Source organism: Pelophylax lessonae, assembly GCF_965119305.1.
Source record: "Pelophylax lessonae genome assembly, chromosome: 1".
NCBI lineage: Eukaryota > Metazoa > Chordata > Amphibia > Anura > Ranidae > Pelophylax > Pelophylax lessonae.
Window position 1 is genome coordinate 295,858,731 of NC_138768.1, and position 26,707 is coordinate 295,885,437.

Consider the following 26,707-nt stretch of genomic DNA (forward strand, 5'->3'; position numbering starts at 1 on the left):
ATCAAGTTTTAAAATCATAAAATGCGTCTCTTCTTGCCGTGCTTGTCAGCAGAAGAGGGTGACATCTGGTGAGCTTGCTTTGTTCTCCTTCAGCTACTGGCGGGGGCAGGGGCAGGAGCAGCAGCAGCTGCAGCCACAGGGGCAGGAACAAAGCATCCACGCTTGTGCCACTGCATATCACGAATACGGCGAACGGACTGAATCTGAGGCTGGTTGGCTTCCCAGTCATTCCAGTGTCTGTATTCATTCTTCTCAAAGACATACTGACGACCTCTGTAGCCAGGGTATTCATAACCTACCCATCTGAAATAAAGAACACACTAGATGTAAGGCAAATGTCAGCTTATATTGTTTTCAAGCACTACATAAATGGCAAAACGGCCACCCTATTTTACATATGTTATGTGCACCAATATATGAGATGAATTACGCAGTAAGACCCACTTTGATCATTATCTGTAGCCTTAAGTCCAGCCTTGATAGATTCCTTTTTCTACATAACCTTTGCAGCAGAGGCGTAACTAGAACCTTCAGGGCCACGGTGCAAGAAATCATGAATGGCCCCCCCGGACCCCTGGCCGGGGCCCTTCCCTTCAAGCCTGGGGCTCTTCCCACTGATCCTGGGGCCCTTTACTCTCGTTGCGGGGGCCCTTTATTATAGTCCCGAAGCAGGACCCTTTCACAAGTTCTGCAGTGGGACCCCTTCCTGCCATCTTGGGGCCTCCCCATGGTGGTGGAATGCCAGGGCCCAGTCGCAAGTGTGACCTTCGCTATCCTGGAAGTTCACCCACTGGTGTCAGTAGTTTTTATTTTTTGGTATTTTAATTGTATTATTTTCTATCATTTTATTTTATTTTTTTACATGTGTCACTGACTATGACTCTGTCCATTCAGAAAAGGAAGGAGCTGGTAAATTACATATTTACCAACCCCTTACTGGTTCTCTGTTTTGACACATCCCCTGCAGCAGTCGGCAGGAGAGGGGAGGGAGCACAGTGGGGGGGACCAGGGGAGCACACAGGGGCCCAGAGACAGCAGAACACAAGTGAACTGCATAGGCGGAGTGGTGGGGGCAGCATACAGAGGAACCAATCTCCTCCATTTTCCTCCTGCAGCTACAGGAGGAAAAAGGACAACAGTGACTTCTCTACATGCTTCCCCTGCCGCTCCTCCTATCCAGATGTACAGGGGAGCCGCACAGGCCCCCCTGGAGCATGGGGCCCGGTTGCAATTGCAACCCCTGTAGTTATGCCCCTACTTTGCAGCATGTCATGTTCTAAAGCTCTAGAAGTCCTTCCTAGCAGTAAAATGTGTCTCTGCTACCCTGCAGTTATCCAGATTCTCTGGAAACAGGAAAAGAGAGGTCTTTGTTGTGAGCTTGGAAAATTTCACAATTAATTATTTTGCATTACAAACAGCTAGAAACATGAGTGGGGTCTTGTTTTAATCACTTGACCCCTGAAAGAGTTTACCCCCTTCATGGCCAGGGCATTTATTTTTACTATGCAAAACTGTGCTACTTTAATTGGTCGGCCATGCTACACTGTACACAAATTAAATTTATATCATTTTTTTTCACACAAATAGAGATTTCTTTTGGTGGTATTTGATCACCACTGCATTTTTTATATTAAATAAACAAAACAAGACAGAGAATGTTAAAAAAAGAAAAGAAAAAAAAATTCATATCTTCTTGCTGTTATAAAACATCCAATAAAATCAACTTTCTTCCTAAATGTAGGCCAAAATGTATTCTGCTACATGTCTTTGGTAAAAACCAAATTGCATTTTTGGGGACATGGACAATGGTGGCGATCAGCGACTAACAGTGTGACTCTAAAAATTGTGGTGGGCAATCTGCTGCTAACTGACACTGGCTGGGGGGGGGGGACACTTACAGTGTAACACTGCACACCCTGACACTGAACTAATGACACTAGGCTGGGAAAGGGTTAACATCAAGGGGTTAACTGTGTGCCTAACAAGTGTGATGCGTGTAGTTTGTGCTGCTTTTACTCACAGACCAAGCTTCTTTTTTCCCTGAACTCAGAGTTGATTTCAGGGAGAAGAAACAGTCAGATCTCTGTATGTGTACAGAGTTCTGTTTGTTTGTAAACACAGAACTCAGTGCTGTGATTGGCCAAAGCTGATCAGCAGGTGTACAGCCAAAACTATTGGCTGTGACCTGCTGACAAACTCGTGCTGTGTCAAATCACAGCAGGGGGCCCACAAATGCGCACTGCAAACCCGGAAGTTTGGCAGCAACATACAGTTACATTACCTAGCCTGCAGCTGGCGCCAGTCTGCAATATGTGTACTGTGGACAGGTGGGAAGTGGTTAAAGCCCTTTTACTGCTTGTTAAGAATATGTTAATTGTTTAATGTCCATGTTCTGGGCACAGGGGCACTTTAGGTTTCTATATATAGAAGTAAACGTGTAAATATTTCATTTGCGTGCCTTGTGCAAGCTAACACTTTTTCCTATCCATTTTTTCACAAACAAGTCTGAATAGATTTTAATCTGATGCTGCGCACAGTGGGTTGTATAATGTGTATTTTATTTGTTACCCACAATATGTGAGGGTTTTTTTTTTTTTTTTAGTGAGTAACACCACAAGAATTAAAATTGTCAAATTAATGTTCTTACGTTCCATTGAGAACTTTAATACTGGCTACACGGTCCTGGAAGCCATGAGCCCACAGACTGGGTACATCATCATCCACAATCTCCATTTTCCTTCCATTGTAGCCTGCATTCTCAAAAAGGTGGATTTTGTGGTCAGCACTATCCTGTAAAAAAAAATATATACGGTATATTAGTAAAGATTTCGGATTAGTACCATTATTAATAAATGAGATAATATAAGAGATAAAAAGAAAAATAGCAGCCTAAAATTGTCTATAAAAACTAGAGGGTGCTTAAATTTGAAGAAACGAACTGCCCGCCTTTTCCCACTCTGGTCTACTGGACCTTTTACAAACATGGATGTTTATCTCACCTAAATTCTCCTGTTCCTGGGAATGTAGAGCAGAGGTATAAACAGAAAAAACAATGTAGGCAGATGCTCCCAGCACTGTTTGTATAGGGAACACAATATTAATAAAGATGAACGTCTTAAACACCTAATTAATTGGGACCTAATGTAGCTGCTGTATGAAGGCTTCATGGAGGCCTCCAGTAGATGTAAGATAGTTGCATAGGTGTGCGCAGCCTATTGCATTAGGGTGTGCACCCCAAAGCTCCAACACAAATGGGTGTATGTGTGTGTATATATATATATATATATATATATATATATATATATATATATATATATATATATATACACACACACACACACTTTTAAATAAATGTAAAACATTTTTTAAACGTTTTAAAACATAGATAATATCAGTAGAGAAGTTGACGTGTCAATAGGGCAGAGATTGGTGTCAGTAGGCCAGTGGATGGTGTCAGTAGTTTTTTATTTTTATTATTTTATTTCTGTATGATTTTTTACAATTTATCTTTATATTATTTTTGTTTACAATTCTTTTTAGGAGCCCCGTTAGGGGCTTTGTTGAAATAATAATAGGGAGAACAGGGAACAGGGAGAAAAGGATGTGTCCAGGCCTATGGAGAGTTGCCTTCAAACATTTGGATTGGGTGACCACTATTTCATGCTTATGTATCAGCAGGGCCACTGATAGGGGGGGACCACCAGCCCTCTTGTAGGGGGCCCGAGCTCACAGGGGGGCCCACACAGAGAGGGGGATTAGTGATGGACAACAAATACAGAAATCTTCCTCCAGCACCTGAATCTAATCTGTCCCTCTCCCTGCTATCAGCTTTTATCTGTTGAGAAAGAGACAGTTGTCCCTCACTAATCCCCCTCCCTTGTGTGCCCCCCTCCCAGCACTTATCTCTGCTCAGGAGTTTATTTGTAAATTGTAACTTTGTTTCTCTCTCTCTCTCTCTGTCTCTCTGATCACTGAGCTCCAACTGCCCAGACTGTATATTTTTCTCATCTCATCTTCTTTTTTATTTAACATAGTTGTTTTTGTTAGATTTAGCAGGAATTATGCGAGTTATGTTATATTTGTGTCTGATAATAGTGATTTTGTTGTAATTTTAGCTAAATATATCTTTAATATTTTCTTGGGGGGGGGCCCTGCCAGGTAGTCTGTACGGGGCCTCGCGATTTCTAACAGCAGCCCTATGTATCAGCATATGCCATGTTTGTACTGCTACACTTTTGGTCACTGGTATATTTTGGTTTGGTTTTTACAGGATATATGTGATGTACTATACATTTTACTATCATAAATAAAGATCTGTAAACCCTGTGAATACCATAAACTGGCTTCCATGTCAAATTTTCACACCAAAAATAAAAATGAGAACAGAAATAGCATGGGTCTTTTCTTATTTTCATTAAGACCCTTGGCAGTTCTCTGTAATCCGGTATTTTACCTGCAATTAATTTAATTAATGAAATTCTAATTTTCCTTTGTGTGTCCATTATTAATAACCTAAACCTATGTCACAAACAGGGAATTAACTAACATGCACTGTTAACTTTATTACAATGTTGGCATACTAAACCATTTTTAGGCCCTGTTTACACTACCATGTTTGCAGTGTGATTCAGGATGAATGGCACTCAAATGTGCATTGCCTGTTTCGCTGCGATTCCTAATCGCTTAAGTGTGAACAGGGCATTAGTCTGTTTGTGAAGTTAGGAAATGTGAAATGCAGCAACCAATACATCATCTGATGTTATGGCAAAACCATCTGTTTTTCCTTAAATTAGTGCCGTTATTGTTATCTCTTTATTCCTGTTAATTAACATTTACTATGTAAAGTTGAATGTACTTCTTTAACTACAGTACAGTGTTCCCTTGAACAGCACTTTATGAGTGAACTCACAATGTTCAAGGGACGGATGGACATCACATAGTCACTTCTGTGGCTGTTAGACCAAGTGTCCCATCGTGGATAGTCGCCCTTCTCCAGGACAAACTGTTCCCCACCAAATGCTTGACGTTCAAAGCTGAGCCATCTACAACCAGAGGAGAAAGAAAATGATTATATGTTCTAGGTTTATGTAAGTAGTGACACATAGCTCCTTGCTAAAGTCATATCCTTTGCAGTGCTGTGCTAGGAAAGCACTATATTAGCTTATGCCTGTTATAGTATATCTAACACAGCCAAAAGGAAAATTGACCGCTTTCAGGAATTGATGAAATAGAAGTGTTTTAATTCCTCATGAGAAATAAATGCAGACAGTGCATCACAGGAACATGCGACAGGTTGACGCGTTTCACGATACTTATGAGTAAGCAATCTTTTGTATCGTGAAATGCGTCAGCCTGTCGCATGTTCCTGTGATGCACTGTCTGTATTTATTTCTCATAAGGAATTAAAACACTTCTATTTCTTTAATTCCTGAGTGCGGTCAATTTTCCTTTTGGCTGTGAAGTATCTGGATGACGGATCCGACTCGCACCGGAATGTTTTATATCACCTGAGCGGCTTTTCTTTATCAGCATCAATAGTATATCTAACCCCAAGAACACACATTTTAGTGCAGTTTATTGAACAGATATACTTAAAGAGAAACTAACTGTACTGCATCTGAGCACCACAAATCAAAAACACTATTTCATTCACTTTTACTATTTAAAACAAACTCCCCCATCCATCCATGTCGCCATGCTTTATTTTGCTGAGAAATTTTTTGAAAAATGCATTTCTGGCCGTAGCCATCTTGAGTAAGGGCAGATGATTCATGTATCATTTACTTCCTGGAATCCGTCTTAGGCATTGGCTGAGCTGAGAACCCTCCCTCCCCGCCTCAAGACTCCTGGGATGTATGACATAATTTAGTAGCTGAAGAAATGCAAAAAAAACTGTAAAACAAGTAAATATGATATACTTTTCATACTATCTACTAATGCTAGCAGCATAAAGATTAGAAATAGTCCATGGCGATTGAGAGAGTGGAGGTCCACTTAAAAGATTTCAACTGCATAAATATAAGACCAAAAGTCAGCCTTTTCATTGCTAGCATTTACATGCACTTTACTTTGGATACTGATAATGTCCCACCACACAATTATTGCTTGTATAAGGCTTGAACTGTTTAGGGGTATTCCTAAGAGGTGGTAATGAACACTTTCAGTGTAAGAAGAGATTCTGGAGATTTGCTATGTGACCTGGCCAAAGTTTCCCTCTTCTAAATGAGACAAGTAGAGTGGCATGTTAGCTGTTAATGTATCACTGCAATCTATTAGGTGAATTGCATGAGAATCCGCGTAAGTCCCAGCACTACAGAGAATGAGCAGATATTTCCCTTCCTGACATTCTCAAGGGTGGTGGTGACATTTGATTCATGAGATGTGCATTTTTAAAAAACTGGCCCCTTTCAAGACAACCTTGCAGTGCTGTATCTTAGCCTAGGCCAACAAGGCCCAGGCCTAGGGCAGCAAAAAAGCTGATGGGGCTGCACTGATATGCTGCCGTGATGGGCACTAATAGACTGCACTGATGGCCACTGATGAGGCAGGACTGATAAGCTGCACTGATAGGGCTGCACTGATAAGGCAGCACTGATGGGCACTGATATGATGCACTGGTGGCCACTGATGGGGCTGTACTGATGGCCACTAATGAGGCTGCACTGATATGCTGCACTGATGAGACTGCACTGATAGGCAGTAATGAGGCTGCACTGATGAGCATTGATAAGGCTGCACTGATGGGCACTGATGTAGCTGAACTTATGGGAACTGATGAGGCTTCACTGATGGGCACTGATAGACTGTGGTTGTGGTCTGTGGTTTACAGATGACAGGGTGGATCATAAACAGGAAAGGGTGTGGCATTTACAGGACGGGGTGGGTCATATTTAAGTTAGGGGTGCCAAAGTTTAGTCAGGCCTAGGGCAGCACAAAACCTAAATACACCACTGCAACCTTGACTACCTTAAAGTGATTGTAAAAGATCACCTTGTAAAACAACCCATTCCATCTGTTTGCAGCTGAATCAGAGCTGGAGAGGAGAAGCAGCAACACACTGAGCTTGCCAGTAAATGGCTGTGCAGCGGGGGAAATGTCAGGACAAGTCTGATCATTAGAAGAGAGAACACTGGGTTCCAAGAATAGCAAGAGAACTGACCACGCTGTGCTCTCCTGCTTATTGTGGTCAGTTCTTAATAGAAAGGCAGAGGGACTGGCAGGAACACACATAAAGGAAGCAATACAAAACGAACAGGAAACTTTGTTATACAAGTACATGGTACAGCAGGTACATCAGGAAAATAAAGTGTTGGTGTAACAAATGCTTTAAAGCGGAGTTCCGGCCGCAAAATCGTTATTTTAGATTTTGTGGCATCCGCTTCCTTATTGTACCCTGAAAAAGAATTGGATATTCCCGAATTTTTTTATTTTTTTACTTAGCTTGTTTCAGCAGAAAATATACTCACCTTTCCTTCCACTTCCTCCCTGTGCGGCCACGGCCCGCGCCGTCACTTCCTGTCCCGCAATGCGTCCTGGGAGCTCTTACAGATCACTCCCAGGAGGCAATGGGCAGTGACGTAGGCGGCCGGCCGCTCCTCTCATCGCGTTATTTCCAAACAGAAAATGACGTGATGAGAGGCGGAGCACAGCGCGGACGGCGCCAGCCTATTGCCAGTACTTTCCTTTGTACTGGGCATGCGCGAGATTTCACGCTGCATTGATCGGCCCCCCTCCATCTACAACCAGGAAGCGGGGCATATATGTGCACACTGCGGCTTCGGGGGACCATGGAAAAGATGGCGGCGCTCTGCAAAAATTTTATAAAGTAAGATTTTAGTATTGCCAATCTATTATTTACATGTATAAAATCGGATTAGCGGATGTAAGAAGGGCGGTGGATCACTGTTTGAGAGGTATTTAAAAAAAAAAAAACGAATCTGTGGCCGGAACTCCGCTTTAAGTCCAAAAATATTATTAGTTTAGCTTTTATGTCCTGTCTACCATACTCTTTATAAACATGTGCTATACAAAATAATTTATGCTCATGCTGTGAATGTCACTGATGTGTCAATAGCCATGAAACACGTTCCGATCTGTGGTGATTAGCAATATCACAAAATGATAAAGATTACAATATTTTAGGACAGAGTAACATGACATATGGAACAATGGTTATCCCATACTGCTTACCAGTACCCTTTCTAATCGACTGATCTGGGTCTTTATTTATTTAAAAGATAGATATTACTCTCCTCTATAGCAAAATGCAAATATGAGATTTAAATTCAAAGCAAATTTTATGGATGCCAGTAAATGATCTGTTCCTACCAAACTGTCTGAATAAAAAGAACAGACTCTTCAGTCATATTGTTGTGAACACCCACGATGGCTTTAGGGCACACGTATGAGCTTAGGAACACGTTTTTTGTTTTTCCAGCAGAAACGGGGTACTTTTTATTCACCACAGTAATGTGATCTGGCAATGAGCCCAGCTTATGTATGCATGAATATTTAGACTTTAAATGGCCTTGAATATACACAGCCATTAGTTCTACCAGTTTAGTTATTAATTATGTCCTGCCATAAACCCTTTTCCAGTAAACACAGATGAAATGGATATTTACAACCAAAAGCAACACCAAGTTTATATAAAGTCAAGACCCAGCACAGAGAGAAATATACGACTAATTTAACTGTCAAAACAATGACTTAATGCAGTGTGATTGGTGGTAAGGCATACAGCTCTGAACTGATCTATTACTACCTAAGAACCAAAGACACATAGCTTCTGATTGTACGCACTAGGGTCATAAAATTCATATGTCTGACAAATCTGTAAGAGGTTCTTGGATGGGTAATTGCTTTTCAATGCAATTAAATTGCCGGGGTCCTGGGCTAATACAAGAAACACTATCATCACAGGGTTTTATATACAGTAAACCCCCCTCCATTGCGGGGGTTACGTTCCGGACCCAGCCGCAAAAAGTGAAAATCCGCAAATAGGAAAAACCCTATTAAAATGCATTGTAGGCATGTTTTTTTACTGTCACTGTACGTGTAAAAGCATTTTAAGGTCTTTAAACACACTTTTAAAACAATAGAAACTCATTTAAACACATAAAAGATACTGAGAGACATAGCAAGAGCTATGGAAAACACAAAAATATTTCATTTTAAATGATTTACATAGTAAAATAACATTACAAAAAAAAACGCAATATACCGGGGCCACAAAAACTGAACCGCGATGGAGCGGGGGTTTACTGTATATTTATTCTGATAATAAGGATTGCCTCATGACATTTTTTTTTTCCACCACCCAAAAATATACTAGTAGGGGTCAATGAACCCTTCATAAAATGTCACCAATGTCTTTGTGTGACTTTTTGGTTATATCCAGATAAGGCACCAGTGTGACTGGGTCATTGTGCACAGTAAGGCACCTCAGAAAACCTTATATAAATGAGTGATGAGATGAGTGTTTGGAGTTCATAGCAAACAGATAGAGATGATGACTTTAAAGGTCAGTAGCACAGTTACAAGTACGCCTCATATATCAGATTGGATGTGGGGTAACATTAGGAACTGTAAGATTAATTCGTTCATCCTCTGTTTACTAGATCAAAGCTTTAGTGTAATGGTTGTTAAAGCTTTCTATCTCTGGTCCAATTCCATCACAGTATGACCCTTTAGATTGTAAGCTCTCCTAATCCTTTTGTATTAATTAGTATTTTAATTGTACTGAATCCCTTTATTTTGTAAAGCACTGTGCAATCCTGTATAATAATAATAATAATATTAATAATAATCTACTCACGGTCCAGATTCCACCTGGATGGATCCAACTTTCTCAAGTCCTTTCTCTGATAAGTTCTGGCACTCCCCAGTGAGCTCACACTTCTTACCCTGGAAATTTTCCAACTCAAAGACTGTGATCTGAAGGAAAATAAAACAGAAATAGCTGGTTTTATCGTCTCACTCTCTCTCTTTTTTTTTTTCATTGCTTGAGTGGGATAGGGAGTGTAGTATTGAGATCTCTGCAACTCAGATGCCAGCTCTTACCGTCTGCTATATCTTTACAAGGATGCATCACTCTTTCCTTAGAAAATACAGAAGGAGCAAAGATATTGCCTTGTCTGTCTTCAAAATGACCTCACTAAGGTCAGAAATATACTGTCATGGGGAGATCCTACCACTGGATATATAAACCACCAAATATAACCAACATATCATTTTCTATATGTTCAAGTACTATGTATGTCAGTTTTTAAAACATGTAATGCTTATTGATGTCAGTGACATGCTTGCCCCTGGAAAGTGAAAATAACTTTTGGTCTTGGCCAACCCTGGATGGATACAAAGGATTTATGATCCAGACACCAATGTAATATTTTCTGTTCCCTATAGAGCTTACTCACAACACAATATGTGAACAACTTAATGGAAAGAGTGCAAACTTGGTCTGATCCAGTGGCAGGTTTTGAGGTTCTGCGCACAGCTTTATTATCTTTATTTTTAAATTGAGGCTTGATGGCCCATTATATATTTGTTTGTTTGCAGGGTAGGGCTAAGAACATTTTTCATGTGGCCCCAGCCCAAGCTCCAGCATTAACTACACAAAACTGCCTGCACCCAATCACAGTTTTTCATATCTATGTCCCATTCAGTCCCGGTTCACACTTGTGCGATGCGGGAAGGCTGCGAATTCGCAGCCTGTTCCCGCATCGCAAACGCACCTCTGGCAGTTTACACTACCATATGCGATACGCAGGGGGTGTCAATTAAATGTTAACGACACCCCCAGTTTGATCGCATATCGCAGTAAGATCTGACAGTTCGCACAGAATCGGATCGCACAAGTGTGAACCACTGTGCGATCCGATCCTGATGCGGCTGGAAAAAAGGGTCAAGTGCGTGTTTGGTGCGGATACAGTGCGAATTCAGCCATACAAAGTGTATGGCCGAATTTGCATTCGCACATCCGATCGCATGTAATGAAGGAGCAGTGCGCTCTGAATTACATGCGATCGTCGCACTCGCACAAATGTGAACCGGCCCTAAGTCCCAGCTGCATGTAGAAAAGATGAATATGCTTTGCACAAGCTCTAGGAACTGACATTGCTTTTGCTAGCTATTTAAGGCATATGTATGTTTTCTTAATAAGCTTGTGGGACTGGAGAGGACAAAGATGTGAAAAAACAGTAGATGGTAACGGGCAGGCCATGGGAAGTAAAACTACTGTATTAAAATCGAACTAAAGTCTGCATAGCATAACTAAACTTTTATAAGGGGGAGCAACATTCAAATTTTATTTTGACGATATAGACATCCTATCAAATCAATTCTTATCTGCCATAGACTATAACGTACGTGCAAACCTTTGATAAAAATAGGACTAGAAGGCAAGGCTAAGAATATCTGTCAGTTTGTTTTTTGTTTTTTTTTGTGTCATTGCTGGGGGGATTCATTGTTTTTTAAGCCCTATTGACAATTGTCATCTGGACAGAGTCATGGAAAATCCAAACTTTTACAGTTTTCACTGAAATAGGAATAGAGGGGAAATCTTCCATTGATGTCATTTGTTTAGGTGGGGATCTGACCTCCCTTTGAAGAGTTTTTCTCCTACTTTCTATAGTGTCCCATCCAATACTAAAACAAAATATAATATAGGCCAAGAAAAAGCACTCATTAATGTAAGAACATTTTTAAAAGATGTGTTAAATGATGTGAAAACAGTTCTCCTAAACTACAACATTTTTATCAACCATGGTTTCTTTGTTAATAGATGGCAACTATTAAGAAAGTTAGAAGTAGTAGAAGTTGTGATTTTACCTCACCATTTCCTCCATTTTATTGCACATATTACTGAGACTCTCAGAAAGAAACCTACTGTAACACATAGGGGTCGATTTACTAAAACTGGAGAGTGCAAAATATGGTGCAGCTCTGCATGGTAGCCAATCAGCTTCTAACTTCAGCTTGTTCAATTAAGCTTTGACAAAAAAAAAAAAAATCGAGGCTGATTGGTTTCTATGCAGAGCCTCGATTTATAAACCTTTCATCCAATATCAACACTTTTTTTTTTCCAATTGAATCCCGTTAACTATATGTGTGAATCTTGTTTGAAAGTTGTTTGAATCTTGTGTGAAAACATTTATTAATAAAACAAATATCATAAATGAATAAATGCAATCCATATTGAAAAAATAAAAATGTGTATTGCTTATTTTTTGCATTGGAGCCTGCAACGCATTGCAAGTGCAATCAGCGGATGGCGGGTGCAATGCACAGGCTCCTGTAGACTATTCTTCCAGTCTCCAGTCCATACAGAGGTATGGTTCTTCAGCTATGCAGCTGGAGGAGGTATAAATGGACTAGAAGACTCCAAGTGCAGTCGCATCACCTCACTTGTGCTCCATCAATGATTTTCTTTGCTGTGGTGGAAGATGGGGTTTGTAGTCTTTTCCATTTACAGATCCATATGATTTGATCTGTGAATGGATGATGCAGCTGTGCACTGGTACACCTGCTAAAAGGACCCATGAAGAAATTTACACATTTTACAATACTAAACAATAATAAAAAAAAGAATGTATCTACAAAAAAAAAAAAAAAATTCTAGATTCAGAAATGCTTACTTCCCATTGAAACAGTTTCTATAATTTATAACAAAACAAGTATTGATAAAATAAAATGGAACATAAGTATATTAACCAAAGGGGATCAGGCAGGAAAATTCCTGGATCTAGTGAGTTTTGCATTTATAAAGGAAATGCGTGGGGGATCAGGGTGGTACCAATTGGTGGAAAAATAAAAAAAAAGGTGGAGTGGGGGTACAGTTGGAGGTCACTGAGGGGGGGGGGGGTAGAGATAACCACTCTCAACAAAGGTGTGTGTGTTGTTTGTGCATGGTTTACGTTATACACTTTTGGATCAACTGACATATTTTCCTGTTTGTTACATTGGGTGCATGTACATGAAAAGCCTTCATTTGTGCTTTGGTTTGGTTCTAGGCTTTTTGGAGTTTACTTACTAAAGGCAATGGGGCTGTTCACTTTGAAATGGAGTTTTCCCCAGTTTAATGAATGAGGTGAAGCTCTGCTGGCTTCCATCGTGCAATCAGGTGCAATTAAAAATGCTGTTCTTTTTTATTTTCCTTGCATGTGATTGGATATTCTTTGTAAAGTGAAATTATACCACATTCACTAAGCTCTGGGGATAATTACCTTGCAAAGTGCAACTTTTCTTCCAAAGTAAAATGCCTTTTTTCTTTTAGAAAATCAATCCTGTTGCATAGCTGCCATAGGGTGTCCTGGGGTGAATTCTAGGTGAGTTTGCAGTTTAATGAAACTTACATATGTTTGCGTGTTGATATTCTCAACAATAATTCAATTTGTCCAAGTTGCAGAGGTTGCCCTGACGAAGCTATGAATCCTCCACAGACATTGCTTAATGTATGCAAAGACTTCCGTTTTGAAACAGGTTAGACTGGTCCCCTATGCTGATGGCTAGGGCATGTGCTTGTGTGCATATGCTAGCATTCAAAGGAATTATGTTTTCTGTCATCCGCATTCCAGTTACCACAGAAAAGTCTGTTTTATTATGTATATCTAAAACTTTGTTTTGTTTAACCACTTCTGGACCGGAAGGTTTTACCCCCTTAATGACCAGGCCATTTTTTTGCGATACGGCACTGTGTTACTTTAATTGACAATTGCACAGTCGTACGACGCTGTACCCAAATAAAATTGATGTCCTTTTTTTCCCATAAATAGAGCTTTCTTTTGGTGGTATTTGATCACCTCTGCATTTTTAATTTTTTTGCGCTATAAACAATAAAAACAATATTTTTTTACTTTACAGGTAAACATGACTGAACCAAGAGCCATGGAGAAACTGGTGGCAATATTTTTTACTTTCTGCTATAAAACATTCCCAATAAAAAAAAAAAATCATATTTTTTCATCATTTTAGGCCAATATGTATTCTGCTACATTTTTGTAGGCGATCAGTGATTTTTGGCGGGACTGCAATATTGCGACGAACAGATCAGGCACCTAACTGACATTTTTGACACTTTTGGGGGGACCAATGACATTACTACAGTAATCAGTGCTAAAAATATGCACTGTTACTGTACTAATGACACTGGCAGGAAAGCGGTTAACACCAGCACAAGCAAAGGGTTAAATGTGTCCCTAGGGGGTGCTGTCTAACTATGTGGGGGTTGTATTTACTGAATGAACACAGAGACCTGTGTTCCTAAAACAGAGGAAGACAGGATACCTGTGTTCATTACTGATAGAACAGCGGCCTGCCGTGTTTACAACGGCAGACCACCATTCTGTCTCCATGGGGAGCAATCGGGGGTGCCCGTTGGACATCGCGGCCACCAGACCTGCTGATTGGCTACCCCTATAGCCAATCGTCATGTGCGTGTTCCGGCGGTGCAAGCACCCTCACTAGTGGTCCCGCGGCCGGCAAGTGGTTAAAGTAGAGTAGGTAAAGGGTTAAAACTCCTATCAGGGTATTGTTTCTACAAAAGGTTCTCATTGGAATACGTTTTCCCATTGCATAAGTGCCCTAATAGCTAGTACTTCTGCCTGGTAGCACTTTGACCATTGGTTTGAATCCCAACCATGGCACTACCTGCATGGAGCTTGCATGTTCTCCCTGTGCTTGTGTGGGTTTCCTCTAAGTACTCCAGTTTCCTCCCACACTCCAAAGACATGCTGGTAGGTCAATTGGCTCCTGTCTAAATTGGCCCTAGTATGTGTATGTATGCATGTGAATTATGAACCTTAGATTGTAAGCTCCTTGATGGTAGTGACTGTACAGTATATGTAAAGCGCTGTATTAATTGTTAGAACTATGAAAATACCTATAATAATTAGATATTAGACATGTTGTTATTGGAACAGGCACCCCCATTGGATAATTTAAAGCCTAATTCAAGCTTTCCTATCACTTTGCTTGGGCCAAGCTGGGTCAAACAAACCATTTTCTTCACTAACACGTGCGCCTGCTGCATTAACTACCTACAGTATACAGCGATGTGTTCCAGCAGTAGTACAGAGACTGCCCATCTCGTTCTTGGAACAAAATCAATTTGGTTTAAACACCGTTCAACCATTTATAGGAAGTCTTGTATTGTATCAATCAATCAATACAATATTACAAATGAATACAAATCTTCCTCTGAATGGCTGGAGAACATGATTTTATCAGCCCCCTTCTCCAACCAATCAGAGGAAGGCTTATATTCATTCATAAAAATACAAGGCCTCCTGTGAATGGCAAAGCAGTGCTCAGCCTGATTTGATTTTGTTCCAGTCCCTGTACTGCTACCGGAACACAGCGCTGTATACTGTATGTAGCTGGTGCTACATAAAGTTTATACAGGGCTAATACCAGCAGCATGTATTGGTAAAGGAAATAGTTTGAGCCAGCCAGGTCCAAACAAACTATTTAACCACGTTACCACTGAGTACTGTAGTACTACTGCGGCAAAGTGGCTCGTTATCGTCTGACGACGTAGTACTACGTCGTCAGACACTCCCCTTTCTCGGCGGCGCGCGCCCGCCGCCGGAGGCTCGCTCCCGCTGTATTCAGTCACAGCGGGAGTCGGGCCAGGGGAGGAGCAGCGGCGATCGCCTCTGCTCTTCCCCGATCGTCGGGGATCTAGTGTGGAGATCCGCCTGCTTGTGTAAACACAAGCGGGCGGATCTCCCAAGTGACAGGCAGGGTCAGACTGCAGGGTTCAGCATAGCTGAACCCTGGATCTGTCCTTGTGTCACACAGTCACCTCCCGCCCCACACGTCAGTAAGCACCAGGCATACATTAACCCCTCCCTCTCCAATAAAATTAACCCCATCCCTGCCAGTGTCATTTTTACAGTAACAGTGCATATATATAGCACTGATTACTGCAGTAATGTCACTGGTACCCCCAAAAGTGTCAAAAATGTCAGTCAAGGGTCCGATCTGTCCGCCGCAATGTTGCAGTCCCGCAAAAAAAATCGCAGATCGCCGCCATTACACGTTAAAAAAAAAACACCAAAAATGACAGAAATCTTTCCCTTTGTTAGTAAACGCAATAACTTTTGCGCAAACCAATTAAAATACGCTTATTGTGAATTTTTTTACCAAACATAGGTAGCAGAAAACAAATTGGCCAAAAATTTAAAAAAAATTTCATTTTTACATTTTTTTGGGGGGAATTTCATATAAAAAAATGTGAAAAATATTGTTGTTTTTTCACAATTTACGCTCTTTTTTTGTTTATAGCGCAAAAAGTAAAAATCGCACAGGTGATCAAATACCACCAAAAGAAAGCTCTGTTTGTGGGAAAAAAAGGACGTAAATTTCGTTTGGGTATGGCGTTGCACGACCGCACAATTGTCAGTTAAAGTCGCACAGCGCCGAATCGCAAAAAGTGGCCCAGACGTAAGACAGCAAAATCCTCCGGTGGTAAAGTGGTTAAAGTAATAGCAAATCTGCAGTTAGGCTTTAAATTTACATCTTGCTCTGGTAACATCTGTAAAATTTTTGACTTCAATTTCTTTTTCAGTGGCAGTGGTCACAAATAGAAGGGTGACTTACCCCATTTGGGACACACAAAGCAATAAAAAGGCAGAGGTACTAACCGTTCCCTAATCCCAACCAAACCAAAAATGTTTTTTTATACATTTTCATTTTGTACTCTACTTTGGTGTCCAGGTTATCTTCCAGTTACCAACAGTGTCTTTCATAGTTTACACCACCATCTCTAACAATTTGTTTCCTAATTAAAGTAGAATCATTTTCTGCTGCTTGTTCTATGGATTGTGCAGAGGACAGTACAAACACAATAATGTTTTAGATATTTTACAGCAGAGTTTCTCAGCCAGGGTTTTGTGGAACCCTAGGGTTTGTCCAGAGGTTGCTAGGGGTTCCTTGAGCAATTGCCACTGACTAAGTTCCCACTGACTCCTTTGATTTTTTTTAGCTATCTATAAGGGGGCAAGTCTTCCCATTGACCACAAGTGTGAGGAACGTTCTTCCCACTGACATCACACTTGTATCTTGATTTGTAGATATTGTCATTTTTAGCAGGGGTTCCCTGAGACTGGAAAGTTATTTAAGGGGTTCCTCTGTGTTGAAAAAGTTGAGACAGGCTGTTCTACACCTATGCTACACGAGATACTAATAAGCTTGTGCATAAGGACATTACAAGGAAACATTTTGCATTCAAGATAAGTTATTAAACCAGAAAACATAACAGTTTATCTAGAAAATGTCTGAATAATCATTTTGGTCTGGTTAGCAATTACAGTGAAAATTAGGCATTATAAAGTATGTCTGGAGAACAGAGAGGAAGCAATGCACCAAAGTTTATTTGACTACATCTGAACTCCAGTTTCCCAATCCCACTACTGTACTGTCCCTGGCTATCCCCTGTTCTCAATTCCCTGATTGTCTCTACTGGTAACCTCCAATCCTGAATCAATGGGCATGTTACTTGTACCTGAGTGCCCATATACAAGTTCTGTGGTAGCTCATTTTCTCCAAGGACTTTTCAACTTTTTATGATACATGTCGGCTCCTTGGACTAGCAATTATACCTAAGTTGCAGCTGCCATATCCAAATGCCCACTTGCAATCTCTCAAGTTGTGGTTCTCAGTTTACTGTATCTCTTTTAAACACCAACTCAATAATATAACCATAAGGGCTCTCACGCACCCAACTCTTTTTTTTTTCTTCTTTGTAGCGCCCCTTTATTCCACTAAGCACACCACCAACACAGGGGTGCTACCATGTGTTTTTACCTTCCCAATCACTTCCCTCTCCCTCTTCCATTGCCTGAAAACATATTAGATCGAGAAGCATAGCAAAAATGCACTAAAGGCTAGCTCACAGTGCATAACCTTCCATTATCAGTATGATTTACACTATAATGCAGATTGGACAAAAACGTAAAAAAGATTTGGGGTAGGTAAAATTGAAATACCTGGATTAAACTTTTTTTGGCATCTAAAACTGGAATAAAAAGTATTTTAATGTTTGCATGCTTGTTTAAAGTGGAACTTGACTCCAAAAATAGAGTTTGTTCCTTTGTAACTTATGCGTTTTGAACATAACCTGGCAATACAGCTAAGAGGGTTAAAAACAAAACATAAGGGGGTGTTTATTACCAGTTTGAGTTTTTCTTGGAGATGGGGATCAATCATTCAGAAGACTTGTTTTTTCTTACTCTGGACCACTCTGGAATTTTAGAATAGCTGAATTGCTCCTTGTGATTTCTCTAAACTACATATGAGTTGAATTATATTGTAAAATCCCAACCCCAAACTGGCAGATAAACACAGAGTTGTGATTTTGCGTCTTATTTTGTGATTGTATCTATTTTCTGTTTTGCACAGTCTCTTCATTGAAGAGTGAATCAGCATCATCACCTCTGTCCAATAAGTAGGGAAGTGACCTAAGAAGAGTTTCTTACTAACCTGCAAGGTGTGTGACTCACCAGTTTATCTGACAAAAATTTAATTTCTCTTGGCAGGTAAAACTCTAGATAAATATTCATGTCAATCATGTATTTATCTGTTTGTCTGGAGTTCCAATTTATTAGGATGTCCAATTTAATAGGATGTCCTAACATATATCATGTGAATACAATGCTTTACCATATTAGCGGAAACATTAACAGTGACTTGTCTTACCTTGTAGTTGCCACCAATTCCTCCATGGCTCTTGCCAGCTGCCATTTGTTCAGGGGTACTCTGTGGTTCGGTCATGTTTACCTGTAAAGTTATAAAAAATAAACTTCTAGTGTTACAATCTGTCTATTGTGTAAAAATAACAGTGACATGGTACAGTATAGAGCAGGCATGTCCAACCTGTGGCCCGGGGGCCGCATGTGGGCCGGAACCGCAGGCAATGCGGCCCACTGCCCCCTGAGAATTGTTTTTTTTTTTGCTGGGGAGGAAGGAAGTCGAGTTGGGGGCACAGCCACAGCAGCTTCCAACTAACTGTAGGCAGAGGCTGCCTCAGAGGGGATCATCCACTAGTTGTGTTAAATTAGTGCTGGGGGGGGGGGGGTGCGGCAGCACGGGAAGGGCGCAGCAGCATTTTATTACTTATATACCTTAACTATAGTATATATTTTATATGCGGCCCGAGAAAATTTCTCTACACTCAATGTGGCCCAGAGAAGCCAAAGGTTGGACATCCATGGTATAGAGTGTGTAACAATGAATATCAAGCTTAAAGGTAGCATTTTTTCAAAGCCAGAAAATATTTTTTTTCCCAATAAACTAGTGGTGTGTTTATGAGTTGACAACTATGTAACAGGGACATATAAAGGTTTATGGTCAATTTGTATAAAATTGATACCATCATTCTTTACAAAATCCCTTCTTCACAAATAGACATTAAATGCTGGATGCTTCCATGCTTTAGTGTGTGCAGTGCATGCTGGGCGGTCAAAAAAGTAAGCCCAGCATTAGTTCTGTACTTTTTACCTGCTCCTACAGTCCGAGGAGCCAGACTGCACAATCTCTTCTAGAAAAATAAGGCTCCATTCGCACCAGGGACTGCCCTGGGTGTTTTTTTCAGCAGAGTCCCACTGCATGACATAGCAAAATGCCTTGTTTCCTGTGTGCCCAATTCCCATGTGTTGTAGTGGTGTGCGGGCATAGTGCACTGAAAAAAATAGCGCATGCACTACTTTTTTTCAGCTCACCCCAGAGCAGTGTAAGGCACCGCCTCACAATGCCCCGCCAGCCAGTTGAACTTTGTGCAAAGTCTGTGTTAAATTTCAATAAAGTTTGTTTAAAAAATAAAAAGGAACAGTGTGGTACAGAGCGGTGATTCCCACTGGACCGTGCCACATACCAGCCACTGCGGTTTGTGAGAATAGATCCTAAAGGGCCGTACACATGAGCCAAATATCGGGCAGCATCATGTGTATGGCAACCAGTAATCAGTTATCTGAAACCCTGGTTCACCAGACTTGTACTTGCCACCTGCTGGCTGCCAAATAGTAAGCATAAAATATTTATAGCCAATATTTGATTTTTACCCAAAAAGCAATAATAAAAAAATTAAACCTTTTTTAGTATTTTTTTCCTGAACAATAATAAAATAAGCACTATGATATGGCATAAAAACCATAAAGACAATAAAGGAACAGATAACTGTCAATTTCTTGTGCTGTAGTATGGGCAAGATAACTAAAATATACTGTATATAATGTAATAACATAGCATAAATAATGACATGCTGGAGAACTCAAGAGCTTATCAGAAGATATTTACTATTTAGGTGATAGAGAAGCTGGGGAGAAATTTTATAAATCTAAGCTGACTTCCTGTCTGGTAATCCTGTAGAAGACAAAAGACTCTCCATTCCTTTCTTTGGGAGATCATCAACTGTTGACCTCAATGATCAATGGACTTTCCATAGAAATAAATAGGAAATCTAGTGTACATATTGAGTTTCTGTAAACAGACTGTGTGGCAGTCATCTGGCACAGTAAAGATTTTGGTGGCCACTTTCGGGGATAGGGAAACTACTAGACATACCTTTTAAAGGGCATTGATTAGTGATTGCATGATGAGGGTATTACATATCTGTGGCTAGATTTTAGAATTTCCCTGCACCTTACAGATAGATGACCTTTGTCTTGATCATTTATATACACTGCAGTATGATTAGGTAGCTTTCTTGCCCTGGCTTCAACTCTCCTGCTTTTTCTGCTTATTATATGCATTAACCATACTTTGTTGCAAATGCTTCTAGCAACTCTTTCACATAAAATGCATAATAAAATGTTATGTTTTTGGACATATATAGGCAAAAAGGGAAACAAGTATTAGTTCCACCACTAACACAGTTTACACATGCCCCATGTTTCCATGTTGATGATAGAGTTATGAACTGTAGCCTAACATTTGAAGACTTAATTCCAAAGATTCCCTAGGGTTGCTGGGGTGTTAATGTCTAAAACACCTTGCTAATGTAAGCAGAGTTACAATGGGCGTGAGCTTTCCCTAAAAAGAAATGCTGTGAGCAATATAAATCTCAAGCTGAAAATCGGGGTTTGTCAATTACTAGGCACATGTTCTGCAAACTCTCCCTTTGGTTAGTAAATTGAAGCCAGGGCAAGAAAGCTACCTAATCATACTGGAGTGTATATAAATGATCAAGAAAAAGGTCATCTATCTGTAAGGTGCAGGGAAATTCTAAATCTAGCCACACATATGTAATACCCTCATCATGCAATCACTAATCAATGCCCTTTACCATGTAGTAGAAGCCCTATCTACAATTCCCATTCAGGTAGGTTCTTGTACTACATAGTTGTTGATACATCCTAAAATTGTAATGTATAGTGCCAGGTTATGTTTTTGATTAGCTTGGTGAGGAAATAAATACAATGTAATATAAAATGAAAAAAATAATTCTCTTTTTTTCCACCAAGGCACCTGTATGCTTCTTCTTCACTCCTGCATTATGATACAGACTGTGTCCCTTCAAGTTAAAGCCTTTAAAAAAAAAAGTTTAAAATTTTGCAACTACAGAATAGTGACAGTAAAAAGAGCTTACGGGTTTCGTTAAATAGCTTTACTCATAGCCTATAATTAAGGCTATTTGTTGAAACGCGTAAGTTGTTTTTTACTGTCAGTATTCTGTAGCTAACAAAAGACTTTAATACAAGTGTGTTAGTTGCCAGCTCCCTTCATGTATGTTTTTAACGCATACTGTTAGACAGGTCAATTTGGTTGGTCGCTGGCTGGTTGGTAAGTTGTGACTGGAAATCCCCTTGCTTTCTTGATATTCATCCATTTATATCCTGTTTTGGCATTTGGAGGACACTTGGAGCCAGAGCACTGACTATTCAGATTCCTCACATGGCTATCCTGGGTCCCTGATGTGAGCACTGCATCTGTCTCTCATCAGTTCTTAGATGTGGTTGCAGGTGGTCCTGCCAGTAACACACTTCATGTTCTAGGGTGACGATGCTCACTCACCCTATTGTATCTGTGGAGGAGCAGCATTGTCACACTAAGATAGGAAGTATTTTAGAACTACAAACACCTCCTCCTCTACTGTTCTCAATAACATGGGTGAAAGTATTCTGTAGTCCACAGAGAGAGTTGGAAACCATGTACCTGAAAACAATGCAGCATAGGCAGAGATCAGAGCACGATGTTAGCTAACGTGATTTCTGGTGAGATCAAATGGTATTTTTTTTTGCGTTTATCAAACAGATTTAACAAACTCTGGTATATTTAAAACACCAAAGGGAAGAAAATAAGGCTGCATTCACACTTGAGCGTAGCGTTTCAGGCATTTTTTTCAGGCGTTTTTGGAGGCAGGGATTGACATCTATCAAAAACGCTGGTAATCAGCCCAAAAAGAAGCTCATGTACTTTTTTCAGCTACAGGCGTTTTGCAAAATGCTCAGATGTGAACAGGAGCCATTTAAATGAATGGGGTTTTACTTGTTGGGCGTTTTGGAACGTTTTTTTTTTAGCGTTTTTGGAGCTGAAAAACACTCAAAACGCCCAGGTATGAATGGAGCCTTAGAGTTTGGAGTTACTTCTGAACGTTGTATTTATCCCCTTCTAGTGTAATATTACTAAGTATATTGAGAATATCTGATATAATTACAGGTGCAGTATATTATACATCAGACAGAAACCATTATTTGAACATATTTAAACCAAATTGTAGCTATCTTTTTCTCTCGTCATATGGGAATACATAAATATTTAGTAAATGAAATACCCCAGATGAATACTGGCTATTAAAGCAATTGCTAAATGTTGAAATCTGTTTAAGAAATGTCTTGTAAGTGCATTTCGGATACTCTGAGAAGATGTGGGTGTAAATATGAGAACCATCTGTGAATATCAAACTTATGACCTTTACATCAAATGAGAGGTTGCTAGACATTAAACTGTCCAGTCCAGCAGGCTTTGTAGTTAACATAGTTAATGAGATTTTCAGACCAAAAGGTCTTCTCATCAGTAATGAAATATGTCTCCATGCTGGGTAACTCTTCTTCTCTTTGGCCTATAGAAGGTGCATGTTATGCAAACCTGTTGTTATTCTTATAATTTAAGATACTATTATATATATATATATATATATATATATATATATATATATATATATATATATATATATATATAGTTTTTTATATATAAAAAAAAAGATACTATTTTGCATGAAGACAATATGTCTGTACCAATGTCAAACAGTAACACTGCCATAGCTGTCACCTTATGTCATTGCATAGTGCTTATTTATTGGTTGTAATAAACTAGATGGCTACTCTGAGAGACTATTACAGTACTGTATAAAGTCACAGCAATAGATGTTTCTTGTATGTGGAAATCAATGCTAATTAAAACAGAAAATTTTATAGTCGCCTATAAACATGCTTTTATGAAAAATGTAAAAAAGAAAAAAGCTTAGTTTATTAATTTAACATAGGAGCTAATTTTGAACATTCAAAGTATATTTGGCTGCATTTATCAATGTACATGACACTATTTTTCATTCCAGATTTACCATAACAAGAGTTAATCTGAATGACTGCATTGGGGACATTACCCAAAGTGATGTATTATACCACACTTTATTTTATCCTTTTTTAAGAAAATTAATTAGAATTGTGTGTATATATATATATATATATATATATATATATATATATATATATCAACAGCATCTTACTGAATACTAGCAAACAGAGCCCTGCCTTACAGGCTCAATTTGTAGGTCCAAAGGACCAAATAAAGTCCAATTTTGCCAATATGGATTAAATATAGATCATATTGTCTTTGAATTTAAAATAAATCTAATTTATGCTGCAAGCCATTTGGACTTTCTTATATATAAATCTGCAACTGGATGAAAATAGTTGAACTCCAGGTAAAAAAATTTCTAGTTTTCGATTAGAACTTCTGTCCAGTTTTTATTGTCTATGCCAGCCTTAAAGTAATTTTATCTCACTTCCTGTGCAACAGATACAACAAAAAGTAAGAGAAAATCTCCACAGCAAGTGGGAAATTGCCTCTTTCCCTGGAACTGGAGTTTCAATTTGCAAATGAACCCTCATCTCCTGTTGTAGTGTCAGCTTTAAAATGTTAGATTTTAGGAGATAGTAGTACTAGGAAAGTAAATGGAGTCACAGAAAAACAACTGAAAGACATTCTATAACTTCAACACTCTTTCCAAATCTAGAAAAAGTTGCCATTTTAACTTTCAGAAAATTGCACACCTCACAAACTGTAAACTATTATATTCTATAAAAAGGAAAGAGAGGCTGAAAATGCAAAGTCTGCATGAAATTCGAGAAGATTATTTAAAGGTGCACATCTATAATATTTATTGTATCATTACTAAGAGTAAGCTTACCAATTAAAAAAGGCAATTTCACCATTAACAGCTGTGCAAGTAGGTCATAAAAATTGGCTATTCATTAACTATAATATTCATTGGATTTTACAGAAGATGATGTTCATTTTGATTTGCACTAACTTCATAATGACTGTTCTTGAAAATCAATTTTCAGTAAAGAAAAGGGAAGAAAAAAAGTCAAATTGTTCATTGTAAAGGACATTGTATTGAGTCTGCGCAATACAAATATGCCAACACAAAATTCTAAGGGAATGGTGAGCCAACAATCCACTACCATCATTAAAGTATATGTCCAGCCTCATTTTTTTTTCCATAGTTTTGGATAAAGTAAAGATGAGTTACAGCCACTGTCAGGTTTTACTGCTATTCGTTTCATCATTAAAGAGATGTATTTCTGTCTATGTCCTAGTTGCAGATTTTCCCTCTCTTCCTGTCTAGTGTTAGCAGGACAGGAAGAGAGGGTAATTTTTTCCAAATATCCAACAAATATCCATCTTTCCCCATGCCATACAAAACTAGTTTTTGATTGACATATCACCTAAAGAAAGGTGATCAATACAATCACTTTCCATTTGCATCCTATTCTATCCTATCCTAATCATCCATTTACTAAATATTTCATATACCATCTGAATACTTTCATTGTGATAAAAATAATACCAAGAGCACATTTGCATTGACTAAGACCAGTATGTAATGCATGCAATCCATACATATTAACATTGGTTCTGGGGTTAACACTCTTACACTTCCAAAAAAAATACTATTACATATGTTTTCATGTTTCATTTTTAGAACCTACATTTTTTTAAAATCCCTAAATATTAAAATTATAAGTGAGGCCTGTGTCAATTTCTTAAAAAATGGTGCATGGAGCTTGTACACTGGGGATCCCAATTATAATATACTGGCTGGTATGAAACAACACTGTGCTGGTCGCTTTACGCTGAGTATCACTTCAGCTCCATTAGCACCAACCACCATGGAGGACAGCCACAGCAGAAGGTAATAAAACAGGTTTCAGCCAAAGCATAGAGAAAACTGAGAGCACAAATTAAAATCATCATCCCAGGGTCAAGAATAAGTAGAAATCCAGAGATATGCCAACCCCACCGTCAGATGGAGGAAAAACACTGTACCTCTTCTGCTGACTGTTTTCCCAAATGTCAATGTCCTGCTCTAGTAGTGTACCTTATATATATATGATAGCAATGAATAGAGCTTTAGAGTACACAGGTGCTGAGGCAGCAAGTGTGTCTATCGCATTGTCTCCATCAGAGTTCACATGAATAGCATGAGCTGGGTATCCACTGAGCCCATCAGACACTGGTCTGCCTTACAGCTCGACAGCTCATTTTCAGAAGATTAGTGATTAACTTTGGGTCAGCATGTTCAGATTGCCTCACTCCGCCACCTCATGCCAAATATGTCAGATCTACTGCAGCTCTCAGCATTTTCTAAAGTAACAATTTGAATCCCTGCATCCAAATAAACAAGACAAACAGATTCAACTTTAATGTATATCTGTTATGTTTCTTAAGGCAATTCATTTTTATGTATACTAACTGGTGTAGTGCTGTTTTCAAAAATATATTTTTTCAGGTTTGCTTTCTCACACCTCTATATTGAGAATGAAAAAAAAATTAAATCATGCAAATATTATCTTTAATGGGAAGCGGTTAAAAAAAATTGTTTTCTCTTTCATTCATTGATGGACACAGCTCCAGATCTTCTTGACCCTTGGTTTTATGCTGCCCCATACAGGAGTAAGACACTAGGCGGAAAAAAGTTTGAACACGATTAAAGGGCAGTCCAAGGGGGTATAATCCACTTCCTACTACAGGTCTTCAGTTTTCTTCTGCCTAGTCAGGAATAAGGACCGAGTTCCTTGTTGGGATCTCTGGTCCTAGCATTTTTTTCCTTTTTATTTGTATTTTTTTCTTCTTTTATTATTTTCTGTTCCTGTGAGAACTACAATCAAGAACCATCTTGGTTTTAAGAAATTAGAGTTGCATTTACAAGGCTGACCAGTGGATTGCATAGTATGGGATGACTCACTGGCGTCCTCTACTGATGAAGCACGTTTTTACTGACAACAAGGTACATGCAGTGTGCATGTCTTCAGAAGAGTTTGCTTCATGACTGATTGTGGAGGATCCAGCAAGCCTTGCCCAATTTTCAGGTGAGAATTGGGCAGGGCTTGCCTGTGTGTCCGTGTCACGGCGGATGGCCCCCCTCCCTCAAGGGGGCTATGTCCTATATGTCCTCTATGGAGGGCAACCCTTTTCCTTCTTT

The 26,707-nt window shown here is 39.3% G+C and overlaps 1 protein-coding gene across 1 annotated transcript; it reads right to left on the reverse strand.

Annotated features, from left to right (window-relative positions):
• Positions 1 to 25,748, reverse strand: CRYBB3 (crystallin beta B3). The gene is made up of 6 exons (XM_082258206.1): positions 25,552 to 25,748; positions 18,700 to 18,780; positions 9,818 to 9,936; positions 4,910 to 5,042; positions 2,648 to 2,790; positions 1 to 303 (listed from the first exon to the last, which is right to left on the reverse strand). Exons 2-6 carry the CDS (start codon positions 18,772 to 18,774, stop codon positions 90 to 92), a joined length of 684 nt encoding a protein of 227 aa, XP_082114332.1. The 5' UTR covers positions 18,775 to 18,780; positions 25,552 to 25,748; the 3' UTR covers positions 1 to 89.
• Positions 25,749 to 26,707: the final 959 nt, after the last annotated feature.